General features: G+C 37.7%; 2 protein-coding genes across 11 annotated transcripts in view; both read right to left on the reverse strand.

The window, feature by feature from the left end:
* Positions 1–7,299, reverse strand: part of LOC594725 (alpha-2-macroglobulin) — a 43,704-nt gene extending 36,405 nt beyond the window's left edge. The window contains exons 1-2 of the mRNA XM_794155.5: positions 6,957–7,299; positions 772–985 (exon numbers count right to left, since the gene is read on the reverse strand). Of these exons, the coding sequence (XP_799248.3) occupies positions 772–985; positions 6,957–7,027 (285 nt within the window). The 5' untranslated portion in view covers positions 7,028–7,299. The remainder of the gene's footprint in view (positions 1–771; positions 986–6,956) is intronic.
* An 8,188-nt stretch (positions 7,300–15,487) lies between these two features.
* LOC757285 overlaps positions 15,488–23,838 on the reverse strand; it is a 113,201-nt gene continuing 104,850 nt past the window's right edge. For 7 of the 10 annotated variants that reach the window (XM_030977023.1, XM_030977020.1, XM_030977021.1 and 4 more), the window contains 6 exons: positions 22,813–22,941; positions 22,147–22,269; positions 18,346–18,423; positions 17,461–17,529; positions 16,782–16,916; positions 15,488–16,225 (listed from right to left, as the gene is read on the reverse strand). In XM_030977023.1, the coding sequence (XP_030832883.1) occupies positions 16,086–16,225; positions 16,782–16,916; positions 17,461–17,529; positions 18,346–18,423; positions 22,147–22,269; positions 22,813–22,941 (674 nt within the window). In that variant the 3' untranslated portion in view covers positions 15,488–16,085. The remainder of the gene's footprint in view (positions 16,226–16,781; positions 16,917–17,460; positions 17,530–18,345; positions 18,424–22,146; positions 22,270–22,812; positions 22,942–23,838) is intronic. The other 3 variants (XM_030977018.1, XM_030977017.1, XM_030977016.1) reach the window with 3 other exon arrangements.

Consider the following 23,838-nt stretch of genomic DNA (forward strand, 5'->3'; position numbering starts at 1 on the left):
TGTCATAATATATTCTATTCTGTACATATAATTTTACCATGGTGCAAATACGGTAATACCTGAAAATCTGTATGACAGTTGATAAAAAAGCTCAAAATTACAACTTTTCAATGACATATCATCACCAACGGTAGAACAATTCAAACAGAATTTGGAGACATACCAATGCCGAAACCATATTTGTATACACTTTAATTCTAGCACTGACTCCTAAATGGCATCTCAAAGAGCTTTGTATCTAGTAGGAAAGGCGCTATACAAATTGCAACTATCATTTTTAACTATTATCATCTCTAGGCCTAGTTTTCTTTCAATGTCAAAATATTAAATACAAGTAGTCACTTCTAAAGCCATGTGTAAGTTATGACCTACAATGTATAGTGGGTTCAAAACTCATTAGCAAGTTCATGGGAGTAATTCTAGCAAATTAAAGCAACTTAAAGCAAATTTTGCAATTTTATCACTCCTGCAACATTTACTAAGCGCCATGTGCGTGAGTCAAGTTCAGAGCCACAACTCCAACAGGGCATTCAAAATAGCTCGGACTTCCTCTTCCAAAGCGCATTCATGACATTAACACATGGATCACTTCCGTTCACCAACATACAAACTTTAGGATGTTTACCCATGCAACCAGGTGCAAGAAAGTACAGGCACCGACAGAATGGAGGGCAGTCTTGCAAGTTCAAGGTTATAATAGTGGAGGCTAGAAAACACGATTCACAAGCCTAGACGGTATTAGTTCAAAGGAAATGGGTTAGGAAGGGTTACCTCAAGGTCAAAGCACTCCCTCTCAGAGTCCATGCTGTAGATCACTTCAGCGAGCACCTCTGGCTCAGGAGCATCCCCGGGACCCCAGAAATAGTTGTCCGTCTCGAGCGTAAGGCCAAGTTCGACCGCAGAGCTGTTCAGGAGATCCACGCATATCTTCTCTGTTGTGCCAGCCAACAATATCTTGGGGGCTGTGAGGAGGAATTTGACCCCACTGAAAGAAAAATTACATTCAAAGTATTAATTATAATAACTTGCAGAAAAATTTAGTTTCACAAAAAAAAATATATACTGGTATATTCAAGGCTTGATACGTCATTTTGTAACATACAATAATAGCTGCATTGCTATTGGGAGTTTCCTCCATATTTCCCATCTCAACTTTCCTACATGTATATTGTTTGTAACCGAGTCCATGGAAGCCTTGAATCTTGAATCTTGAATCTTGAATTTGTTGCACCCAAAAAGCTACGTTGACAGCTGTCCAGGGTGGAGTAATAGTGGTAGTGATGGCTTGATGGCTTGATTGGTTGTTGAGTTATGTTGTCATGGTAGCTGGTAGTTACCATGGCCATCAAACGGGGGGGGGGGGGGGGGGGAGGACACAAGGGAGAGACACGTCCCCCCACCTCTACAATGCATTTTCAGTTTTTATCTAAATTTGGACGATAAAGGGCCAACTGCGTTGAGACGGGTTGAGCATGATATTCCCAAAACATCTTTGGTAAAAGCTCGCTGAACAGTTATAAAGGTGACACGTAATTGTGTACCCCCCCCCCCCAATGCTCAAGCTCGGATTGATGCCCATGGTAGTTACCATTATAATGGCAAAGTTACATCAGTGGTATACATGTAGATGTTTTCACTCTTTTCATTTTTGTACCATTTCTCTCACACTATTACCAATTTTATCATCTTCCCCTCCTCGATCCTCCTCCTTCTCTTATTCTTCTTTCCCTTATTTGTCTACCTCTCCTCCCGGCCCCCCCCCCCCCACTCCGAGAACGGACAGACCCCATGCGTGTTACCAAAATTTTCGTGCGACAAAGTCCGACCCGAGAATTGCAAAAAAAGGGGTGTATTAACTTTTCACCCGGGGATTTCTTTAAAAAGGGGGTGTTATTTCTTTTTTTTCTCTCATCTCTTTGGACTCCTGAGAAATTATTCTGAATTTAGGGGGGTACATTGAGCATTTTTCATGATTTAGGGGGGTCTCCAAGGCAGGAAAAGCCCGTGTAAGGGGGGTTCGGAAATGTTGGCAGTCCTCAAAGAGGGGGTGCTTTCAAAAAGAGGGAACAAGCATATGCGTACCCTAAATAACACTGAGTGGGGGGGGGGGCCGGGCCTCTCCTCTTTCTCCTTCTTTCTCTTAGTTTTATGCTGTAAAGCAACATCATGCAGCTGTTAATCATCAGATCTAGCCTATGAGCCTCTGCAGGTTCTGGCTCTGTAACTCTTGAGCAATCTTTGATTTTACAACTTTGCAAATAAAGGTCCCAAAGTAAAAGATCGAACATTAGCTCATTTAATACCCTCCCCCTCCCCACCGGAAACGGTCGAAAACCATCCATCCATCCACCTGCTGCAGAATTCGCACTCGTACATTACAACACTTATCCTACGAACACGGCACCCTCCCTCGGCCCTCTCCCCCAACAATTCTGGGGTAGAAAATTCAGAAATCCGATGACATGGGAAATGACAACATCATGTTCGTTTATATTTCTACGACTTCAGCTACAACAATTCCTCACCCTCATACCACTGTCATCGATGTGTTTGCCTTGTTGATCAATCATCCTAGCATCTTGAAATTTCAACTGGTATGACTTTAAGATTACTGGAAATGAACGCTTCGAAATCAGACTGCCCGTACCCGCCGTACCCGCGATGTCGAACCGCCCGCCCCCAGCCCGGATGGGACGGACGCCTCGATCGCCGGTACACGTAAGCTACAAGGGGAGCTCGGAGGGGTCGAGGCTGCCTGGGGGCTGCCTTAAATTGCGTGGTCCATGGCATGGGCCAGTAATGCATTTTCATTGGTCAAGATTGAAGATCACATGATGTGAATGAAAGACCCACCTACTACCGGTACTGACAGAGAGATTTCGATCCGAACTCGTTAGTCAAAAATAACAATTTCACGGTTTAGTTTATTTGGATGATTTCATCTATCTATCATTTTGACAAAGTTAAGGCGTCAAGCCAGTAGGTATCAACTGGTAATATTTACAGAATAAAAGTTTTTGTTATATAGGCCTAGGGGAAAGTACCATAGAACATTTAACTCATAGTTTTGTTTATGTTTTTGTTTTTCCGCGCATCGTTCGTTTTAGTAGGGCTTCTTACCAATAATGTATTCAAAAGTACATTAAACTGCAATATCAAAATAAAATGTTTATGCTTGTATCACAAGTACCTAAGTTAGATTATACTGGATTAATATATGCACTTTTTTTTGCCCCGGAAATTGGAAAATTACGTCGTCAGATATTTCGTTCAGTGGCTTGGGGGGGGGGGCGCTTTTTGGGGGCCTCCTTTAACACAGAATTTATTTATTTTTACAATTAAAAATAATTGAGGGGGGTTACCCCCCCCCCCTTGCGTACGCGCCTGGGCCTATATGAAAATCAAATGCCCATATTACCCCCACCCCCATAGATTCGTGTCGCATGTCCGCTTGCAATGCCATATTGAGTAGCAGATTATTGCCATAGTAGACAAATTTTAAAGGGCTGGGGTCATCTCTCATAGCGGCACGATTAACATGCATAATCTGCGAGTGAGCAAAGCGAGCAACGGAGCAAGCAATAAAATGAAAGTACATTTTCTTCATCATATTAATAGGCCTTTACACTTATTTAGATTATAAGAATTAACAAACAAACATCCAATTTGAGGTTGCGACTGCCCAATTGATAATTTAAGAATTTCGGCACCGGCCCTGTCTTATTTATTACTACGCCTATATTATGTTGGACTAAGAGAAGGGGGAGTTGACAAAGTTTTCAACATTTCGATGCCAGAATTAAGTGCCCGTAAATAAATCCACAAATTTCAATACCGTTATTCAGCCGTTCGGATTCGTAACATGTCATCGAATTATTCACACGTTTCAAATAGGCCTACTAGACATATCCAGTAAGTCCGCTGAAGACAGCAGTTACCTTTCTCCAGAGTCATCTTACACCCCTCCCGTCCCGCCCCCATTTTACAACTCCAACTTACCATTCATTGGATAGTATTTTCTTCTTGTTTTTATTCATCTATACCGGCATCTATTTGGTGCGATTTATGATTATGACGTTAAGTTACAGGCTATTATGCAATACATTTTCGGGGGTAATAAATTTGAGAGGAAAATAAGAGAGACCATCTCCCTTAGCAATAATACCCGTACATGTGGATTGAATTCACTTTTGAAAATATAATTTTTTATTTATTTTTTTGGAGGGGGGGGGGGGCTTTTTAAGTCGTCATTTATACAGGTAGGGTGGTAACAGAAAGGGATGCAAGTTATTTGTCAAAGATCCGCTAAGAATTAAAGATGAACAATTTAAGCAGATAACATGATTATGATATTGATGGAAAAATAGAAATTGGCATATCCTATGAAAATTTCAAGGCATGCTGCTTTCCATAAACTGGAGAATGTCTTACATTAAAAAATAAAAAAAAAAGTACTCCTAGACATATTTTTAATGGGCTATTTTATGTAGAGCAATAAGAATCGAAGGAAGCGGCAATCTTATCTAGCCCACATCTCAAAGTTTTCAGTCATCATAATGATTTCTTTTTTTAAGCCATAAGTGGGCGTATGATGAATACTTTTCCTTCATCGACTAGTAGATAACATGTGACCCCGTTAAGCTTTACTTAACCCAGACTCGTTTACATCCCACGTAAAGTGCCCCATAGAGCTCTGTTTGCTTTAATAGGCCTTCTTTCGATACTTTCATATTACATTTTTAATATCTAAACAGAGGTATATAAATCTAGGGGGCAGGGGCACATGCACCCTAACTTTATTTTTCAGATGAATACACATTGTGTTCCATAGTTAAAGTTTGCAGGCGAAAATCCTTGTCAGCTAGTCGTCGTGCGTAACAGTGTCTGCACTATGAGACTACTCTGTACTTTAGCAGCTAGCTCCGGACACAGCCAAAGACTGACGTAATTATCTAGGCTCTGCTCAAGGCTTTAGGAATTGTGGTGAAGTGTCAAACTAGAGTCTGTGCTTGCAGACTACGTGTTCCATCTTCCCAGGCCAAAATATGAGACCCCCCCCCCTTTTTTTCCCTTCTTCAAGACATGTTTTTTAGACATAATATTATGACTCTCAAAATGGCATTTAAGACACATACTTCAGATGTCCCCACCCCTTTACAGTCAAATAAGCCTAAGTCCGCCAATACTGAACAGAGTATTTGCAGTCACCCGTAAATCCACAATGATGTATGGATACTAAATCTTAAAATGAAATCTCATTTTGGACAGGAGGCCTACGATATTACATGTGATAGCCCAGATTTAAAAAAGAACAACATAAAAGAAAAGAAAAGGGTGTATGATAAGAATTAAAAAGATATATAAAACGAGATTAGAGTGGCGTATTCAGAAATTAAAAGAAAGGGGGCGAAATCCCCTCCAAAGGGGGAAGTGGAATTTCCGCCTAATATAGACATAATGTGCTAGGCATTTCGTTTTTGTTTGTTTCGTTTTATCTTTTGTTGTTGTTTTTGGTCTTTTTTTTCTCCCCCCCCCCCCCCCCCCCTCCACTTTCCAATTGGAAGGCCAGCTACACGGCGGATTCCACCGGGATTCCATCATTAATGTCAAACTCGATACGGTGCGTTGATCGGTTTTATTCGAAAGGTTTGCTTTTTCAATAAATCGCTCGAAAACTGTTAGTACTTTGAATGCTCAATATAGGCTCCAGTTCGTTTAAATACAGAGTGGGTATTGGAAGTAGATCTCCCTTTCGTTTCTAAATATTAGATTGAGTGTACAAAACTTAATACTATATCGAATCTTTTAAAAGTGTTAGAAGCCCCTATTATAACCGGCGCCAACGTCCCTACACTATGCAAGCCAGTGTTAGCATAATAATGTTCCCAATGTTTGAAAACTATAGTTTTTGTAATTTTTTCCTGTAATATTGTGTGCCAAGGATATTTTTTTCATCAATGACATATATATATATATATATGTTATTCGTAATAAAGGAAAAGAATTGATCAATGTTGGATGCAACTGAAGAGTAGGCTAATAATCATTTGAACAAATAACTATAACTAAATCATGCTACATTGACATGCCAATTTCACAATAATGATGGCAGTTTCATTGATGTGAGCTTTACTTCTAAGGGTGGGGGCAGGGCGGCCATCTAAAATATCATAGTGCGAACCTCTAAAATAGTGATTTGCACAGCTATTAAAACTACTATTGTGCGATAACCTTTCAACAACTCCATGTATTCTTCTTTCTTTTGGTCAAAGTTTAGGCTGTATTCATTTCGTATATTCACTGCCCAGAAGTTCACTTATACACCCACAATTTGGAAATACAGACGGGCAGTCTTTAATGGTTGTTTAAATCTCGTGTGACAAAACTACGTTTTTCATTATAATAATGTATCGAATTGTTCCTCGCTCGCTTCGCCCGCTCGCAAAGAAGCATGATATTCGGACAAGCGATCATGATGTCATTATTACTCAAGTTAAAGATGAACCGCAAAGGTAACTAGTGCTCAATCATAATTATAACTTTATAAGGTACACATTTACATGTGGGTAAAGAATGGCAAATATGAGTTAATGCCTTGTCAAATGAGAGCCGGGCTGGGATTCGAACCCTCAACCCTATGATTGGAAGTCAAATGAATTAAACACAATAACCGTAACACCACAACATAAATCAAATCAAATCAAATCACTTCCTCAGAAAAATGAAAATACTTTTAATAAAGATACTTTAAATGATATATAACGCAAATTTAGTACATAAATTTTGATTATAGATTAGTATTTCAGAACTTTTTAATTAGTGTAATAAAATATTGGTATTTATACATTATTACATATTGTATCATCGCATTTAGGTATCCGACTGAATGGAAAATATTCAATAAAATGAATTAATGAATCAATAAATCAATCAATTAATTAGGATAATTAACTCACCAGTCACTATCTTGAGCGAGGGACAGGCTCCCTGCCGCCAAACAAATCGCGAACGACAAAATAACTCTCATCTTGCTGCCATGGGTTTCCAGTCCTCAACTAAAAAGAATCTGTCCACCAGTTCCAGGTCTAGGCTTAGCACTTTGGAAAGCAGATAGGCTATGTACGTAGCCGCACCCACCCGTTGTCACTCCTCGACCGATGCAGCACCCTCTGTGAACTAGTGCAGTACTTTATAGGTCCAATCATGGATCTCATCAAACAGAGCGAAGCACACTGAACCAGGGTGAGTATATAGGGTTATATATTGACAGCTATCACCTTACCTTCTGTTTGATACCGGTCCCAGATCAGTGTTTCCTGGTCGGCTTCCACTCTGGTATCCGATAGTTTTGAGGTTGACTACCAGCACCTGTCTTCAAGCCCTTCTGTTTCCGTTTCCACATCGGATTAGACTGACTTCGGGTTTATGTGGTCATCAACTGGTATTGAAATATATTGGTATCAAAACTTAGGCTTAGGTGAGATTTAAAAAAGCTAGAAAACCTAGAACTGATGAGAAATCAAGAACATCCGCAACATAATGTTTAAATTTCGTTACTGCATAAATTTGCTTTATGTGTATATGGTTTGGGTTACTTGAGTAATATAAATATGTTCATTTCTTAAAGACCATTGGATAAATACGAATAGGCACATCATTTAGTTTTGACTCGCTCGACACTGAATCCGTAAAATATTAAGATAATTCTATTCGTAAAGTCATTTGGTTTATGACACCTTCCTACATCGTCACGTATCTTTTGTGCACATACTTGTTGTGCTGCCTAATTATGGTCATAGCACTAACCCACAAAGCACAATTAAGGTTTCAAACAAATTAACAACAAGTATGAAAGCCTATTGGCCTAAACATGACAAAACCGAAATGCTATCACATTATGAACTGCGAATTTTATTTATCAACAGGGTTGGTGCTTCGACAGAACCCTCGATGTTGTTCTGTTATCAACCCTTTTAATTCTATTTCAATGTATCTTCCGTTGCATCTTTTTTCTGCCCTCCTCCTTTTCTCTCCTATTTGTAACTATATCATAAATTTATTAATTGTTGTAAACATTTCTATATGTGTATGTATTTTTTTTAATGAAATTATGAAATAAATCCGCATTATACCTTTAAACTTACGACACAATTACTGTTATTTTTTCTTGATTGCTATCTCCTCTCCCGTACACACGGGAGTATTTCTTTGACCCATGCGTGGGAGGGTGGTAATGGAAATGTTTCATTTTTGAGATTTATTCATTCACAATCCTTTGAGAGATGGGCGCGGGACGAAGATCGCTAACATATGAACAGTGATTAGGGAGATGATGAGATGAGGAGAGAGGCAAGGTGATAAAGAATGGAAGAGAAGTGATGAAGAGAGATGAAGTGAAAGAATAAAGGGATGGGTAGTTACAGATGGATAAGTGGGACAAAATGGGGTCAAGGAGAAAGAGGGGTAGAAAGAAAAAGAGAGGGGGACTGGTCGAAGTCAGAGCGAGAGATAGAATAAGGAGGAAAGGGCGAGATTAGAGAGAGAAAAGATGACAGATAGAGAGAGAGAGAGAGAGAGAGAGAGAGAGAGAGACGGACAGACAAAGAGACACACCTGAAGTCATGTATTAGTTTGCTCGTGAAGGGGGGGGGGGGGTTAAGGTACAAGAAAGAATGACAAATAATTATCGGACCAAAAGGAAGAAAGATGAGAACCTAATCAAGGTTGAATACAGCTGATTCCAGTGACACATTTGTATATATTATGAATTAAATTTCAACGAATTACATATTACCTTGAGGAATCGTTGGAGAATAATGGTTACCGCTGACCACGTTCATTTAAAAAGAAAAGAAGTCCCCAAAAAGGGAAAATGTGCTTCGCTAAGAAACTAGATTTTGTCCAACGAAGTTTATTTGACATCGAAACGGAGTTTCCCTTTTTCTTTAGATTATTTCGGGAATTCCGACGGCCTTCATTATTTTTTTCAGATTGTCTGCATCTTATGGTGGCAGAATGGGTTTTTATCTTTATTTTCTCACTTTTCAACCTTTTGTTTCCGACTATATATGCCCAAAATGAGTAATTCCATATGGGCGTTGATATAATTCCATCCATTTTCTTTTATCTAACTTATATGCGTGACACAGTACACTTTTAATCTTAGTCGTCAGGTGTTGGCTACTGATATTTTGCGAGTCAGACAATGCACTTGCTATCATTTTCTTAGCCAAGAAAATCTAAGAAATTGAAATCGTCTCGGTAACGGAATTATTCATAAAATTGTGGCATATGTTTGTGTTTTAACTTTCAAAAATCACTCTTTTAGATGTATTTACCATTTGAGACAATAGTTTTTTCCCTCAAAATTAGCTTTCCACTTTTGCCAATCTTTTGCCATTGAGGAGTTGCCCAATTCCATTCATATCAACATTCTTAGAATTAATCAAAATTTGATAGAGTATCAAGTCTAGTGGTGCACATCGGATTTAGATTAGCGACGTTAATCACAACATTAAAGGGCAGAGCGTGGGCTTTATTTCCTCGGATAATTATCAGTGTAAATAAGTGTCTAGTGATACCTGTCACTAAAGAGCAGGAAATAACCAAAAGAACCAGAAATCGGCTGTATTTATTTCCGCCATGTCTGACTATTTTGTTTTAATAGGGGAGAGACGGACTAGGGTTTCCGTCTCTAAACAAAGTTTAAGGATGGCGTTACCGCAAACATAACACCAGTGGCAATCGGAGGTATGTATAATATTCATATCAACATAATTAGGGTCAGCAACCGGGTAATATACATAGTTTGCCAACTGGGCTTTACTCCCGGGGCTTTACTAAAACGTTCCTCATAAAACTTCCACCCGGTCTCCTCATCTGTTTTTCTTCTTTACTTCTCTAATTGCAATTTTCTGCCTTCTTTAGGTTTTTTGTATTGTTTGACTTGTAATTGAATGCGTCTTTAAAGATATTTTGGATAGCATGCTGAGAATAGTCATATCTGTTTAATTATCTAGTTTCTACTCTCTGGCTCTCTGGCTCTCTGGCTCTCTATCTTTCTCTTTTTCTCTCTTGCCCGTCTATAAAGTTCGTGAAACATGACAGTATCATATAACAATGCCCCACACCTACCCATCGAATCACGCGTGAAAAACAGAACACCGAGAGTCAGGGAGAGATGAAAATAGAGGCGGGGAGGGGGGGGGGGGAGCGATGGCATCAAAAGAATATGCTACGACCCCCTCTATAACCCACCATTTGATCTTGCATTTTATTCACCCCCCCCCCCCCACCCCCCGTGTTTGCGTTGCCCCTCCCCCGCTCGATGTGTGGATCCGTGCTACGCCACAGCGACAGTGAAAGGGGCGTCTATTCATGCGGGATCTATGTATGTATATATTGTGTGTATATATTTACCCATAGTGCTGTACCAATTAATTTGTTTGCCCCCATTACATCCCCTAATCCCGAAAATGGATCCGAGCCTTTTATTAATTAAACGTCCATTTGTGTGAGCATGAATGCGCATTTATTTGAATACAAATGTTATCTCTTTTGACGTGATGTCCGCAATTAATTGTCCTCGGTTAATTGCTGGACCAATCTTATCTATGTAAGTTCTGAGAAGACCAGTTAGAAACAAGAGGAAATCCGGTCAATAAAGATGTCTAGCGTTTTGTTGAGTGCCTGATTAGGAAGGAAAGCAGACTCAGTAAGATAAAGGGCTTTTTTTTCGTTTGAGTGTGGCGTTTTGTACGCATTCCCAAGTATCTACCTTAAAAAAGTATACACAATATACAGTATATTCACAATTCATCATTTAATCATTGTAAATCGTATCGCGCATAAATATTATACAAATAATGAATGGTTATTTTCACGAGGCGTCAGCCGAGTTGATATAGAATTAACGTAAATCTTTCAACGAATGAAAATATTCACACTGTTGAACGAATGAAAAACATTCATTATTTGTTTTATACAACCATGCTGACACAAGGAGATATACACCCGTTCATTATGTACATGTATTTGCAACTTCTCGGTATTGTCGAAGAGCAAGTATTATTTCATCCCCCCCCCCTCTTTGGCATGAGTATTGATTGCTTCCAAGATGATTTTTATTAAATCATTGCGTGATTTATAGCCTATATCAACTTTATACAGGTAGGCCATATACCGCTCGAAAAATAATTACTCAGAAAGAACTACGCTTACGGGTAGCTGTGACGTAATGTGGGTCCCGTAATAATTAACGGGGCCGCGGGGGCACTACGATATATATAAAATTATGAAGGATACGACAAAGCTTCGATTGGGGGTGTGAGAGGGTGTCGTAAAATCACCATATCGTCATAACGTCAATCTTTTTTTTGACCAACATCAATAATTGTGCTTTTGATTTGTATTTGTGTTCATTGTATCAGGGAGGTGAAAGAAAGGAGTAGAATCGCTTTCCTTTGACCCCATGCTCCAAGCCGCCGAAAAGTTATGCGCTAATCTGCAACTGTTGACCAGGTTGTGAGATAAAAGAACGCATGAAATTTCAGGATTTAGAATTTCTATATATACATCAGAAAATGGTATCCCAGCAACTGTTCGCTATCCCTTTCAATGAATTCTCATCAATAAATTGTTGAATGTGTAATGAGTAGAACAAGCGAGCACAAACTTGACAATTTCATCCATTCAGTTTTCCAACTGCAAAAATACACACAAAAAAAACGCATTAGCAAACTTAAAGTTATCGAAGATTGTAAATCATGGATTAAATAACGGGACATTAAAACATGCACAAATTAAAATTAACATCCTAAAATATAGAATTTTTTCAAGATCTTATTTTTCTTTTACCAACTCTGGCACACAAATTATAGAAAAGGGCGGGGTTGTGAATTTGAAAAATTATTTGATGCACTATTTCTAATACAATCCCCATATAAAGTTTATAATTTACACTGAAATTTTGCCGGTAATTTGATATGTTGTAATAAATGTGATAACTGGTGCCTGGCCTCCGAAATTCCCCGCAGTGGAAGCGCGGCTTGGAGCATGGAACTTCAAAGCCAAGTAGAATGTTACACATCTCATTGTTACGCTTTAGAACTCATGAATGCGTTTGAATAAATTACAGGAGTTTCCACTCCTTTCTTTCATCTCCCTGATTGTATCCTTTCCGACATACATGTATTTGATTCACCCGTGACAGAATCACAGGTGAAAACATTTAGAAATGTTGAATAATAAATATATCTATTGCTTCTCGTGACGCAATAGGCAGAAGTAAATTTTGAATTCTCACAAGCATGTATATATGCGAAATGCAACGCTTTCTAGTTGTTACGAAAAAGATTCTCTCTCTTTTTTTAACGCTAACTACAGCCTTCGTGGAGAAAATGTCGGTACAGTAATTACTAAAGAATAGGCCGGGCAATAAGCTATGGCAGACGTGTTACAACATGGGAGTTCTGAACCAGTAGCTGTAAAAGTGACCTTCATTATTTTGTTGTTTATCGAAAATTACATCCCGACATCATTTATCCATGAACTAGGAAATTAATGTCGACCTGTTGACCGTGAATGACTCGTGTTATGTAAGTTTAAATGTGACCAAAACCAAAAAAGATAGATAGGAAGAGGAACAATATAAACCATTAGCTACTGTATGTGTAAACATAATTGGCATCTCACGTAGGCCTATACTCAAGAAGTTTAGTATTTAGATATCAAACAATGCTCATGCCAATTAATAACGCTATCTATCGGTGCTCTAGAGTGGTCTCATAATCTACTTTTCTCATTCGTGTTCTCGTTTCTTCTCCTTATCCCATGTTTTCCTATTTCTCCAATCGATGAGGGGGGGGGGGGGGGGGGGGGGGGGGGGGGGGGGGGTAAGAGGACATTTTTTTTTTTGTCTCGAAATTTGAAAATTTGACATTTTGCCCCGTTGGGGGGTAAGGTCACCTGTTTTAGGTCAGCCATGGGGGTGATTTTTTTATTTTTTTATATTTTAATAATTAAAAAAAATAAATGAAAAAAAAAAAACAAATGGGGGGGGGGGGGGTCTTAGGGGAGTTTTTTTTTGGGGGGGGTTTACACACATAAAAATATTGAAGGGGGGGTTTAACCCCCCAAACCCCCCCCCCCCTGGGTACGCGCCTGGGGGGGGGGGGACATAATATTGATGAGACGACAACAATTTGTTTCCCCCCCCCCCCCCTCTCCCTATTCTCCTCGTCCCCTCCTCTTTCTTCCTCTTTTTCTTGTTCTCTTACCATTCTTTTTCTCTTTCTTTTTCATCTGTTTATCATTCGCACAATTTTAGTGTTTATGTAACTTTGCCATGGTTATGTTTGAAGATATTTGAGCTACTTATTTCCAATAAAAATAAAGTTTGTAGGAGCATAATATATGAAATGATTGTTGATTTATTGATGTATGGTTATTGCTCATTCTACACAGCAATCAAACAGGTAATTACTTGGCTAGACCATCAGACTCCACTTGTTTTACAATGGAGGAAATGAACAAATCGTGTTTTAATGTATCACTTTGTTTACGTTGATTACAAGCGGAAGCTTAATGATTTCAAGGAGACAATTTAGACTGACATAAATCCAAAAAGCGGTGCCAAATAGGGCAATCATTATTTCGTGCGGTTTATACAAGTTCACTTAATTGAAATAACATTTGTTTTGTTCAAGTTATCATGTGCAGCATTACAAACACGGCTAAATGCAGTCTGCATGCTTGCAACTGAGGAACTTTTATTAAAAAATTGCAATTTCAGATGAAATTAATTCTTGCAGTTTATCAATGTCCTATCTATTATTTAATATTTTGCCATTGATTTATTTTTCAAAAGTGCCCATGTGTCCTTGTTGTTACATGTTAAATGTGGATAGAGATGTAGCAAATGTCCCGCAATCGAATTCCAAAAGAAAGAGAAAGAGGCACGGAGAGAGAGAGAGAGAGAGAGAGGTGAAGGTAACAGAAGCAGAAGGTATAATTATCAATTTATAGAGATAGAGATGTAGCAAATGTCCCCCAATCGAATTCCAAAAGAAAGAGAAAGAGGCACGGAGAGAGAGAGAGAGAGAGAGAGAGAGAGAGGTGAAGGTAACAGAAGCAGAAGCTATAATTATTAATTTATCATCACAGGCATGATGGTATTCAATGAGAGACACAGAGAGAGAGAGAGAGAGAGAGAGAGAGAGAGAGAGAGAATAACTAGGTTAGCGGCTGGGAAGGAGAGAAAGAGAAAAAGGGAGAGGGGGTGAGGGAAAGAGAAATGTGTGTATGGGAGAAAAAGAAAGACTAGAGAAATAAAACGAGAAAGATTGAGGGAAAAAAAGGGTAAAATGAGAGAAACATGTACAAAGAGCTCTTCTTTTCTCACATATCACTTTCATTAGGCAAATCATAATCATGGTATTTGAATGTTTTGATACAAATGTATGTCATGATATTAAGAAAATTGTAGATGAAAATTTTCAAGATGATTGTCCATGTGTTTATGAAATTATAGCAGCTACATATATTTCTGCCGTCTTGGTATGGAACAGAAAATCAAGGGAGTGTCGATTTTTCATGGACTTGAAACTACATGCATAATAAAACATTTCGGTTTCAAGAAAAACAATGATTTGTAGTTCAAAAATATTGTACCATGCGATAAAAGGAGGTTAAAATCTGTAAGGATTTATTGGTGTTTATCACATTGTTCTTTACATTACTGTCCAATTGTTTTTTCTCTCTACATACCACCAGATGCACGGTTTACATTCCACACATGAACGCCTTCTATTATGCTTAGAATATCGGAACAAAAGAAGAGACAACTTGACTCAAAATGATTGTGTTGTGAGCTATAACTCTCTTCCATTTAATATGAGTATCCTTCAGTTTACAGAAGGTTTGCAGAAGAGACGATACATCCTTACATGGTACAAAATGGAATGGAAGTTTGGAACAACACATCTTCGTAAAAAACCCACAAAACTTGAATACTCCCCACAGGACGATCATACAAAATGGGCATATTGTCATCGGCTTAGAATAGAAAAAGGTTGCTGTAAGTGCGTGAAGGACTTTTATAACTTTTACATGTAACATCATTTTGGTTCCAGCTCATCATACATACATGTACATGTACTTTATATGACATTGTATAAATTAGTTACTACCTCGTCACAGAAAGAACATAATTACACTCACTTCCGATTTTCATTGCAGCATTATTATTCATTTATCATCTTCATCATCTATTCAAAAGGTACATAGGGAAAATAGCTTTCAAAATAAAGCCGACAAGCATTTATTGCAAAATTTGATGATTTTCACACTCCCACATAAATGTACATATCTACAATCTTCAATAAGATACAGTGAGAGGAGAGAGATGGGGAGGGGGGAGGGGGAAAGGGGGAGGGGGAGATGGGGAGGGGGAAAGGGGGAGGTGAAGGGGTGAGAGGCAGAAAAAAAGTGGGCCAGAGGTTTTACAAAATGGAGAGTAAAAATACATGTATGTATATTAATCACAGCTTTTTGTAAAAGGGTTTGGGATACCATGTATTTATAGACATAGTTACAAGCATTAAAACAGACTCTTATTAATTGAATTGCTCATAAAATTGGTGAATTTTCTTTTAAAATGCATTTGACTGTGTGCCCATAAAAAGATGTGCAATGAAAAAATATACTGTACAAGTGAAAAACTGAAAGGCACATGTATTTCTAACAATGCCCTGCAAGTGTTGAAAGAACCAAGTCTTCTCTTACAATAAAAAACCTCGCTAATGATTGACGTACCACAATTACATGTACAGTTTGACATATGTCAAATTATGTGAAGTTCATTTTATTTTATTCATACGTAATAATACCATATTTGGTAGTTTTAAGAAAGTATTGTTGCACAAATTCTCCATGGAAATGTTACATCTTCTTAGAGCTAAATGTTCTTTTTCATTAACTCCAGACATCAACTGGTGGATGAGACAATGAGAATACATTCATGGAGCCATAGATAGATGTGGAGTAAGATGTACTGTAATCCCTCAAGGTTATCTTTTGGGACCTCTTTAGGCAACAGAGCAGAGTTCATGGATCTCGTTCTTGATGTGACCAGTCATGGGCATTGCAAGAACGGTGTGGTCAAGTGTGAATTTTTTGCCAGGCATATTTACGGCTTCTCCAGCCATGAACAGGATGTAGCGTTCCTCTGCGGAGAGAAAAGGTAAAGAAGAATCATTAGTACATGAAAATTCATGACCATGTTTACTGTGAGTTTACTAGAGCGTTATGCACCTTCTGACATGAATTTTGACAATATTGATTGCGCGTAAGGGGTTTTCAAACCTCCTGAGCTCACGGCAGTCTGAATATGGGTATTGTCTATTTATGTAGTATGAGAAGAATTTGATACAGATGTGAAATTCAAACATACATTTACATGGACACATGAGGATTATAAAACCTATTAAGTAAACTTACATTCATTGATTAGCTATCTCCAATTTCACTTATGTGTTTACTATTAAAAAAAAAACATGCCAAATGTCAAAGTTAGTAATACTGAGCAAGCAACTACAACAACATGTTTCATCGAAATGCATAATACAAGAGTTTAAAGGTATTTCCTGATTCTTTTTAGGTCAGATACCAACCGTGCAATATCACTCATTCCAATTACATTCCTTGTTAAAAGCCAGAAGGGCATTGATTCTATTAAAAACCACTTCAGTCTCTAAGCCGATGATGATTTAGATATATCTCACCTGTCAGCTCAACGTTACAGACATCATTTGAGATAAATCCAAAGATGGGACGTTCAGATGCATACGGGTTTACAGAAGTTGTCAAATCATTCAGAATCTTCGCTCGTCCATCAAGCCTCATCTTGACGATGAAAACTGTCAAACAAACATGATGAGTTCAAAAATAAGTATTTCCGGCACATCCATACATGAAGCTTGAATTAGCAGCTGTACACACAAAAGAAGTATGTGAGATCTTCGTATGTGAACAGATTAATAGTTACAAAATTTTAAGGGGTGAACATCAATATAATTCAGTATCTTGATCAAAGTGTCTTTGACAATGATTGACCTAGTGATAAAGTTTGTACACAAAACCAACCAAGGAATTAGGAAGGGGTCAGACAAACTAATCTAGCATTCTTGCAAAAGTGGTAGACTTTCAAGGAATTAGGCATGGCTCCCACATGATGTGATAAACGTCGTGGATAAATATAACCAATTTAAGTGAAAAAGTAACGAAGTTCCCTAAGCGTACTTAAATATTTATCGGTGTAGATATAAAGAAATGCAAAGCACACTGCGCGCATATTCATTTTGTTGCGGCGTCTCTTTATAGGGCGGTTTGATACGTTAGGTTTGAGTAAGGATTTGACATGGGTATCAGAGCAAGTGAGAATTGGGGACCGTGAGTACTTACTGTGGTCAAAATCACAAACGATCTCTTTGTTGTCAGCCATAGTATCAGCTGTAACCACTGGACAAATAACTGTAGAAAGAACAAAAGGACTTCATAAGCACATGTCACATAATCACAAGCTTGTTCAGTCTGGTTAGTTATTATTTAATCTTTCTTTTTTGGAATTCCATTAGAAACAAAACAATAGTCTATTCAATATATGTATAACATGTTTTGGCACTGGAACAACAGTTGCAGTATACAACATTTTCAAAACAATTATCCCACCCTAAAAAGTAAGATCTCTCATTTTCCCCATATTGAATACATTTCGAATTTTGTCAATTTTTTAAATTCCAGTTTAAATCTTGTAATCATTTTTATTTCTTTTCGCCTACAGATACTCCTAAATATTTAACAGGTTGATCAGTGTATATATTGTCATTATCATGAATAAATTGATGTACAATATTCAGTTTCATAACTTATGTCTTATTCAGGGGTGATAGTGAGCACTAACCACGCCCCCCCCCCCTTGAGTTAAAAAAAAAAAGAGAAGAGGATTGGGGGGAAAAATGGCATTTAACAACATTCCCACCCTTTGAGTTAGAAAAATTGGGAAAAATATGGAAGAATAGAGAAAATAAGGGAAATAACGGAAAAAATCCACAAAAAAAATCAGGAAACCGATTTAAATCGGGTTTTTATCAGGTCTGCTTATTCCAATTTACTTTCAGACCTGCATATTTGTGGGCGTGAATATATAAAATAAGTGAAGCACACTATGCTATTGTCATTTCATTTTGTTGCAGCGCCTCTTTATAGGCGGTTTAACACTTTAGGTTTGAGTAAGGCTTTTGACATAGGTATTGGAGTAAGTGGGAAATGGTGACAGTGAGTACTTACTGTGGTCAAAATCACAAATGATTGTTCGAATCTGTCCGACGTCATCCGGAGTAGTAGCTGTAACCATTGGACAAACAACTGTAGAAAAAAAAAAAGGACTTCATAAGAACATGTCACATAATCACAAGCTTGTACAGTCTGGATAGTTATTATTTTTATACTTTGGGTTCAAAAATGAGAAAGAGAGCTAAATAGAGGAGAAAATGAAGATAAAATACTGAGGGAAAGAAATTTAAGAGCAGGAATGAGTAATGAAAAGGAAATGAAGAAAGTAAAGGAAAGAAAAATAGTGAAGAAATAAGAAAAATGACATATTTTGTAGGAACTGTCTTTATTCAATTACAATGAAATAATGTGATATACAGAACAAATATTTCAGTGGATGGTGTTCATGAAATTGTATATGCCTCCTCTAAAAGCAGTGCCCTATCTAAGTCCAGTGGGAAAGAAAACTTGGCCATGTAGCTAAAGTCAATCAGCATCAAACTTCTATCGCCAAAAAAAAAGCATTCAACAAATTTTGCAAGTCCAAGTACATTTACATCAAATCTTAACTAAATCTTCATTTCTACATCTAGATTCTTCCTCTGCTAGCGTTATGGTATTGGTATAGTTGTATTGTAACCATATGTGTACCTATGTATAGCTGTATACATAAGTTGTCATGGTGCCGGCACACTCCCTTTCTTAAACAAACTCAGTATAAACGAACACCTACAAATAATTTCATGCCTGATCTCATGCAAAATCAATTACGCTTGGAAACAACAACAAACTGATCCAAATATGAAACCATCAACAGTGCCTCCCACTCTCTCTTTGCTAAACAACACAGTAGAGAAGTACATTAGGTCAGGGTCAGCTTTACTCTAAAGACCAACAATTTCATTATGCCAGTGACAGAAACAGAGAGACAGGAGCGGCGTGGTCTTTTTTTTTTGCAAGGGGAGGGGGGTGGGTGTAGAAGAAGCATGTTGCATGTTGTATTTCATAACATAACATAGAGTGTTTGCTCGCGAGCATTCTATTGGCAGAGAAGCCCTCACATGACATTCAATATTTTGTTATGGGTGCATGAGTGCGCTATATAGCAACTTTAAATACATGTAAAAAAGTGCATTAGATGATTTTCCCTTGTGCAATTATATTTCTACCTTGGCCTACAACCTCAGTAAAATATGACATTACTCAGGAAATTCAGAAGTACTTGGTTTTTTATATATATTGTTACATTAAACCTAGGAGCATTAAATATTTGTATACCGGTAATACATATACTGCGTGAACCCCTTAAACTAAACAAGTGCTTTATGAAGTGTGTTTATATAATTATGTAGTCAACTGGTGAAGGACAAGGTTTGTAAAGGTCACCTGGAACCAGGTGATCTCCTGTTTGGGGTCAATCACCAACACTTTAAGGTCATGTCAAGCACCTTGACCTTACTGCTACTGACGGGCTAGGGAAAGAAGGACAATGATCATTCAAGAATGGCCAGAGGATTGGGGTCAACAGCTGACCTTTCAATTCCTGACCCAATTTCAGATCCTATGAGAATTAATAGTGTGTTTTGGCTGTATGAATATACTGCATGTAGTGGGTTGGCAGAGCTGAATAAGTTTGAATGAAACATCTTAAGCTGATAGATGAAATCAGAGTTGACAGGAAAGTGTACTTGTGTTAGAACAATAAGAACAAAATAGCACCTTGGAGAATATTATGAGAGTTCAGGGAAAACACTTCTTATCATATCATATAATACACTGAGATACACTTTTGGCACATACACTGAAATGGTGTATATGCACTTTTTTTTTGGGGGGGGGGGGTTGTAATCACATCATTATTACCAGAAACCTACACTTGAAATGTGTTTTTCATTGTAACTTGTCCATGATAAAACAAATACAGGAAAGGTTGTCAGCTATGTATATATTTATAAAAAGATTCTTTGGTAGAATAAATCGAAGTGAGCAAGCATGGCTAACGCAACCGAACTACATGTGGGTGTAGGTTACGCACCTCGTAGGATCTACGCAAGACTGATAGGAGCTTAGAGGTGTCAACAGAAAGCCCGTTGTCCAGGTCAGTTGTTTAGTAGTCCTAGTAACCCTAGCTCCGGACATGGCCCTCCCCCTCGGCCCAATCTCTTGCTTCCCTAACCACAGTTTCTATTCCCACTCTCTCTCACCCACCAACACATTAACCCTGTCTATACCAGGAGCAGAAATGTTTTGAAGGCTTGTGGTTACAATATTGTTAAATGCCCAGTTGGTTTGGGGGTAGTCCTTTGAAATCAATATTTTTGAATTCTTTTAACTTAGCAGATAAACAAAATGTAGCTAGGTAAAGAAACAAAGGGTCTAATTTTCAGAAGTTCAGGAAAAGGCAAGAAATATTAACAGGGGTAATAGTGAGCACTAAATTTCTTTTTTTTCTTCAACCGTCCCCCCTTGAGTAAAAAAACTAAAACAGGATTCAGCAAATAAAAATGGCATCAAATACATTCCCCCCCCCCCCTTTCAAGTAAGAAATTGGGAAAAAATTAGGGGGAAATGGGGAAAATGGGGAAAATAAGGGGAAATAGGGAAAATAAGGGAAAATAAGGGAAAATAAGGGAAAATAAGGGAAAAATCCGGAGAATAGGGGTAAAATCGGGAAGAATTAAAAAAAAATATCCCCAAAAATCAGAAAACTGATTTACTCTGGGTAATTATCAGGCCTGTATTAATTATCACTTGTATCAAGGGTTTCGCGGTGACCAGAGGAATCTGTTAATCTTACACTTTGCGGGAAGTACTCGGATGACCGTTCAATTTTGTAACAGTTGAGGTTTTTGTGGTGTCTGGTGACGTTTGTCTGAATGTCCGTCCAGGTTGTAACTTCCTGTGACCTCAATCCAATCTCACATCTGGGTTAATTATTTTCTATTAACTTTCTAAAATACGATGACTAATAACAATAGCTGGGAGACACGAGACCTACGACTTCCCAGGATTCTTTTACTATCATCTTAACAAACAAGGTCAGAGCTCAATCGGGTCATAAAACCTATATTAAGATATATTTGTCTGTACAGTACTTGTGTAACAGATATTTGTACACAATGTTTTTTTCATTCATATTCCCCATTTTCTGAACCCTTTTTTTCAACCCAACCCCTATGAGAACTTTCCTGTTTTAACTAGAATAACCATGTACAATGAATTAATGAAGAAGAAATACCGTACATGGAAGCAGAGCACAATTTTCTTCAGTATGGAAGCTCCAAAATGGCTCTAAAAAATAAAATATGTACACATTTCTGTGAGGTAACCTTACTGTCACAAAAGCAAATAAAACCAGAATGGAATTTGTCACTGCTGACAAATTAGTTGATCTGCAGCAGATCTGAAGAACCGCCTACAAACTGGCTCAGGCGGACCCCGTTTCGGAACTGGGTCACGTCTTGCGGATGGTGACGTTAAAGGTCAGTCCCAGAGGTAAATAATCATAACTGATTGATACACATCTGTAAAACCCAATTACACACACACACACACACACACACACACATATCCTCTAAATAATGGCGCATTAGATAAAGCATGAGGTCGAAACACTCTTTATATAAATTTTCAAATGAATTAATTTTTGTTTCATTAGAATGATGGTCTCTGAATATATCAAGAGGTTAAAGTCACAATAATCACATTAATCTATCAAGTAAATGTTATTTCATTTTAAAGCAAAATCCTATTTGACAAATACCGGTAGGATGAATCTTAAAAGCACTTAATGTATGTAACAATAGACTTCCATACCTGAATCACACAAATCTCCACTAAATCCTGGAGCACATGTACATGCCAAGTTCTCACAGACACCTCCGTTCAGACATGGGTTGCTTCCGCTACAGTCAACGAAAGAGAGTGCCGGTCCAACAGCTGAGAGTTTAAGAAAGATGTGTTAAAGATTTTCAAATTAGAAAGCAGGTAGACTAGGTTATAAGTTAGAACAATAATCTTGAAATATATTAGGAGGTTAAAGTCACGATACAAACATAACATGACAATCATTTTATCATTAATTTTTATAGTATGAAGACAAAAAGAACTTTTTTACATTAATTTTCAAATGAATGAATTTTCAAATAGGCTTTGTTCACAAATTTCCAGACATTTAAGTATTGAAAGAATTTAAAGTGTCGCACAGTGTGGCCTTCAAAGAAAACCATAAATATCTTTGTGGTTTGAGAATTTGTTCAGGATTTTTTGCATGTTAGAGGGTTAGTACAGTAGAAGGAATATGATTAGTAACATTTCATACAAAAAGGAGGCAGATTTTTCATCAACCTTCAACAATGTTACCAAGTCACTTTAATCTTTTATTATTAAGTAAATGTTATTTTCTTTTAAAGCAAACTCTTATTTGACACATACAATGAATCTCAAAAGCACTATAATGTATGTTACAATAGATTTACATACCTGAAAAAGTATCACACAAATCTCCACTGAATCCCTCAAGACATGTACATGCTTCGCTCTCACAGGTACCTCCATTCAGACATGGGTTGCTTCCGCTACAGTCAACAAAAATGAGCGCCGGTCCAACACCTGGTGGGAGTTTAAGAAGGATGCGTTAAAGATTGTCAAATATATTAAGAGGCTAAAGTCATGATACAAGCATAACATGACACAGCAATCATTTTATTATTAATTTGTATAGTATGAAGACAAAAATAATTTTTTTATTAACTTTCGAATAGGCTCTGTTCACAAAATTTAGAATGCAATAACTCATAAACCACAGAAGGTCTGGGCTTAAGACTAATGTATCTAGAAGATATCTCTAATGGGACAATCTATATAAAATTTGAAAATCTTCCCGCAAGAAACATCACACTGAGAGGGAGGAGTTTTCTATTTTTGACCAAGGGAAATTAGTGGTGAAAATTTAATGGTGATCGGGCGGTGCCTTTTTTCAGAAAATCTGACCATAAGAAATGTACAGAAAGAAAAAAAAATCAATAAATCTTTTGACACTGGTCTTATGAAACATGAACATGTATATACACTGTAATTTGCACACTGCTGTGTGATTCTAAACATGACATAATAAAAGTGATTAAAAAAAAAATATTGAAAATGTGAATCTGAATAGAACATTGAACCCTGTTTACAGAAGTGAAAACTAATGTGGGATTGCTGGCATATCCTGATATCAACCTTGACACACATCTAGAGGTACAGTGTACGTAAATATCACTCTCTGTCATTCAATTTATATCACCTTTATGTACTATACCGGTAGATGTTCCACTCCCCCTTTGCTTGCTCTCTCTCTCTCTCCCCCCTCTCTCTCTCCCCTCTCTTTCTCTCCTCTCTATCTTCTCTCTCTCTCTCTCCCCTCTCTCTCTTCTCTCTCTCTCTCTCTCTCTCTCTCTCTCTTCTCTCTCTCCCCTCTCTCTCTTCTCTCTCTCTCCTCTCTCTCTCGATATTTCTCTGTCATTT

Source organism: Strongylocentrotus purpuratus, unplaced genomic scaffold (genome assembly GCF_000002235.5).
Source record: "Strongylocentrotus purpuratus isolate Spur 01 unplaced genomic scaffold, Spur_5.0 spur5_scaffold_9, whole genome shotgun sequence".
Taxonomy (NCBI): Eukaryota; Metazoa; Echinodermata; class Echinoidea; order Camarodonta; family Strongylocentrotidae; genus Strongylocentrotus; species Strongylocentrotus purpuratus.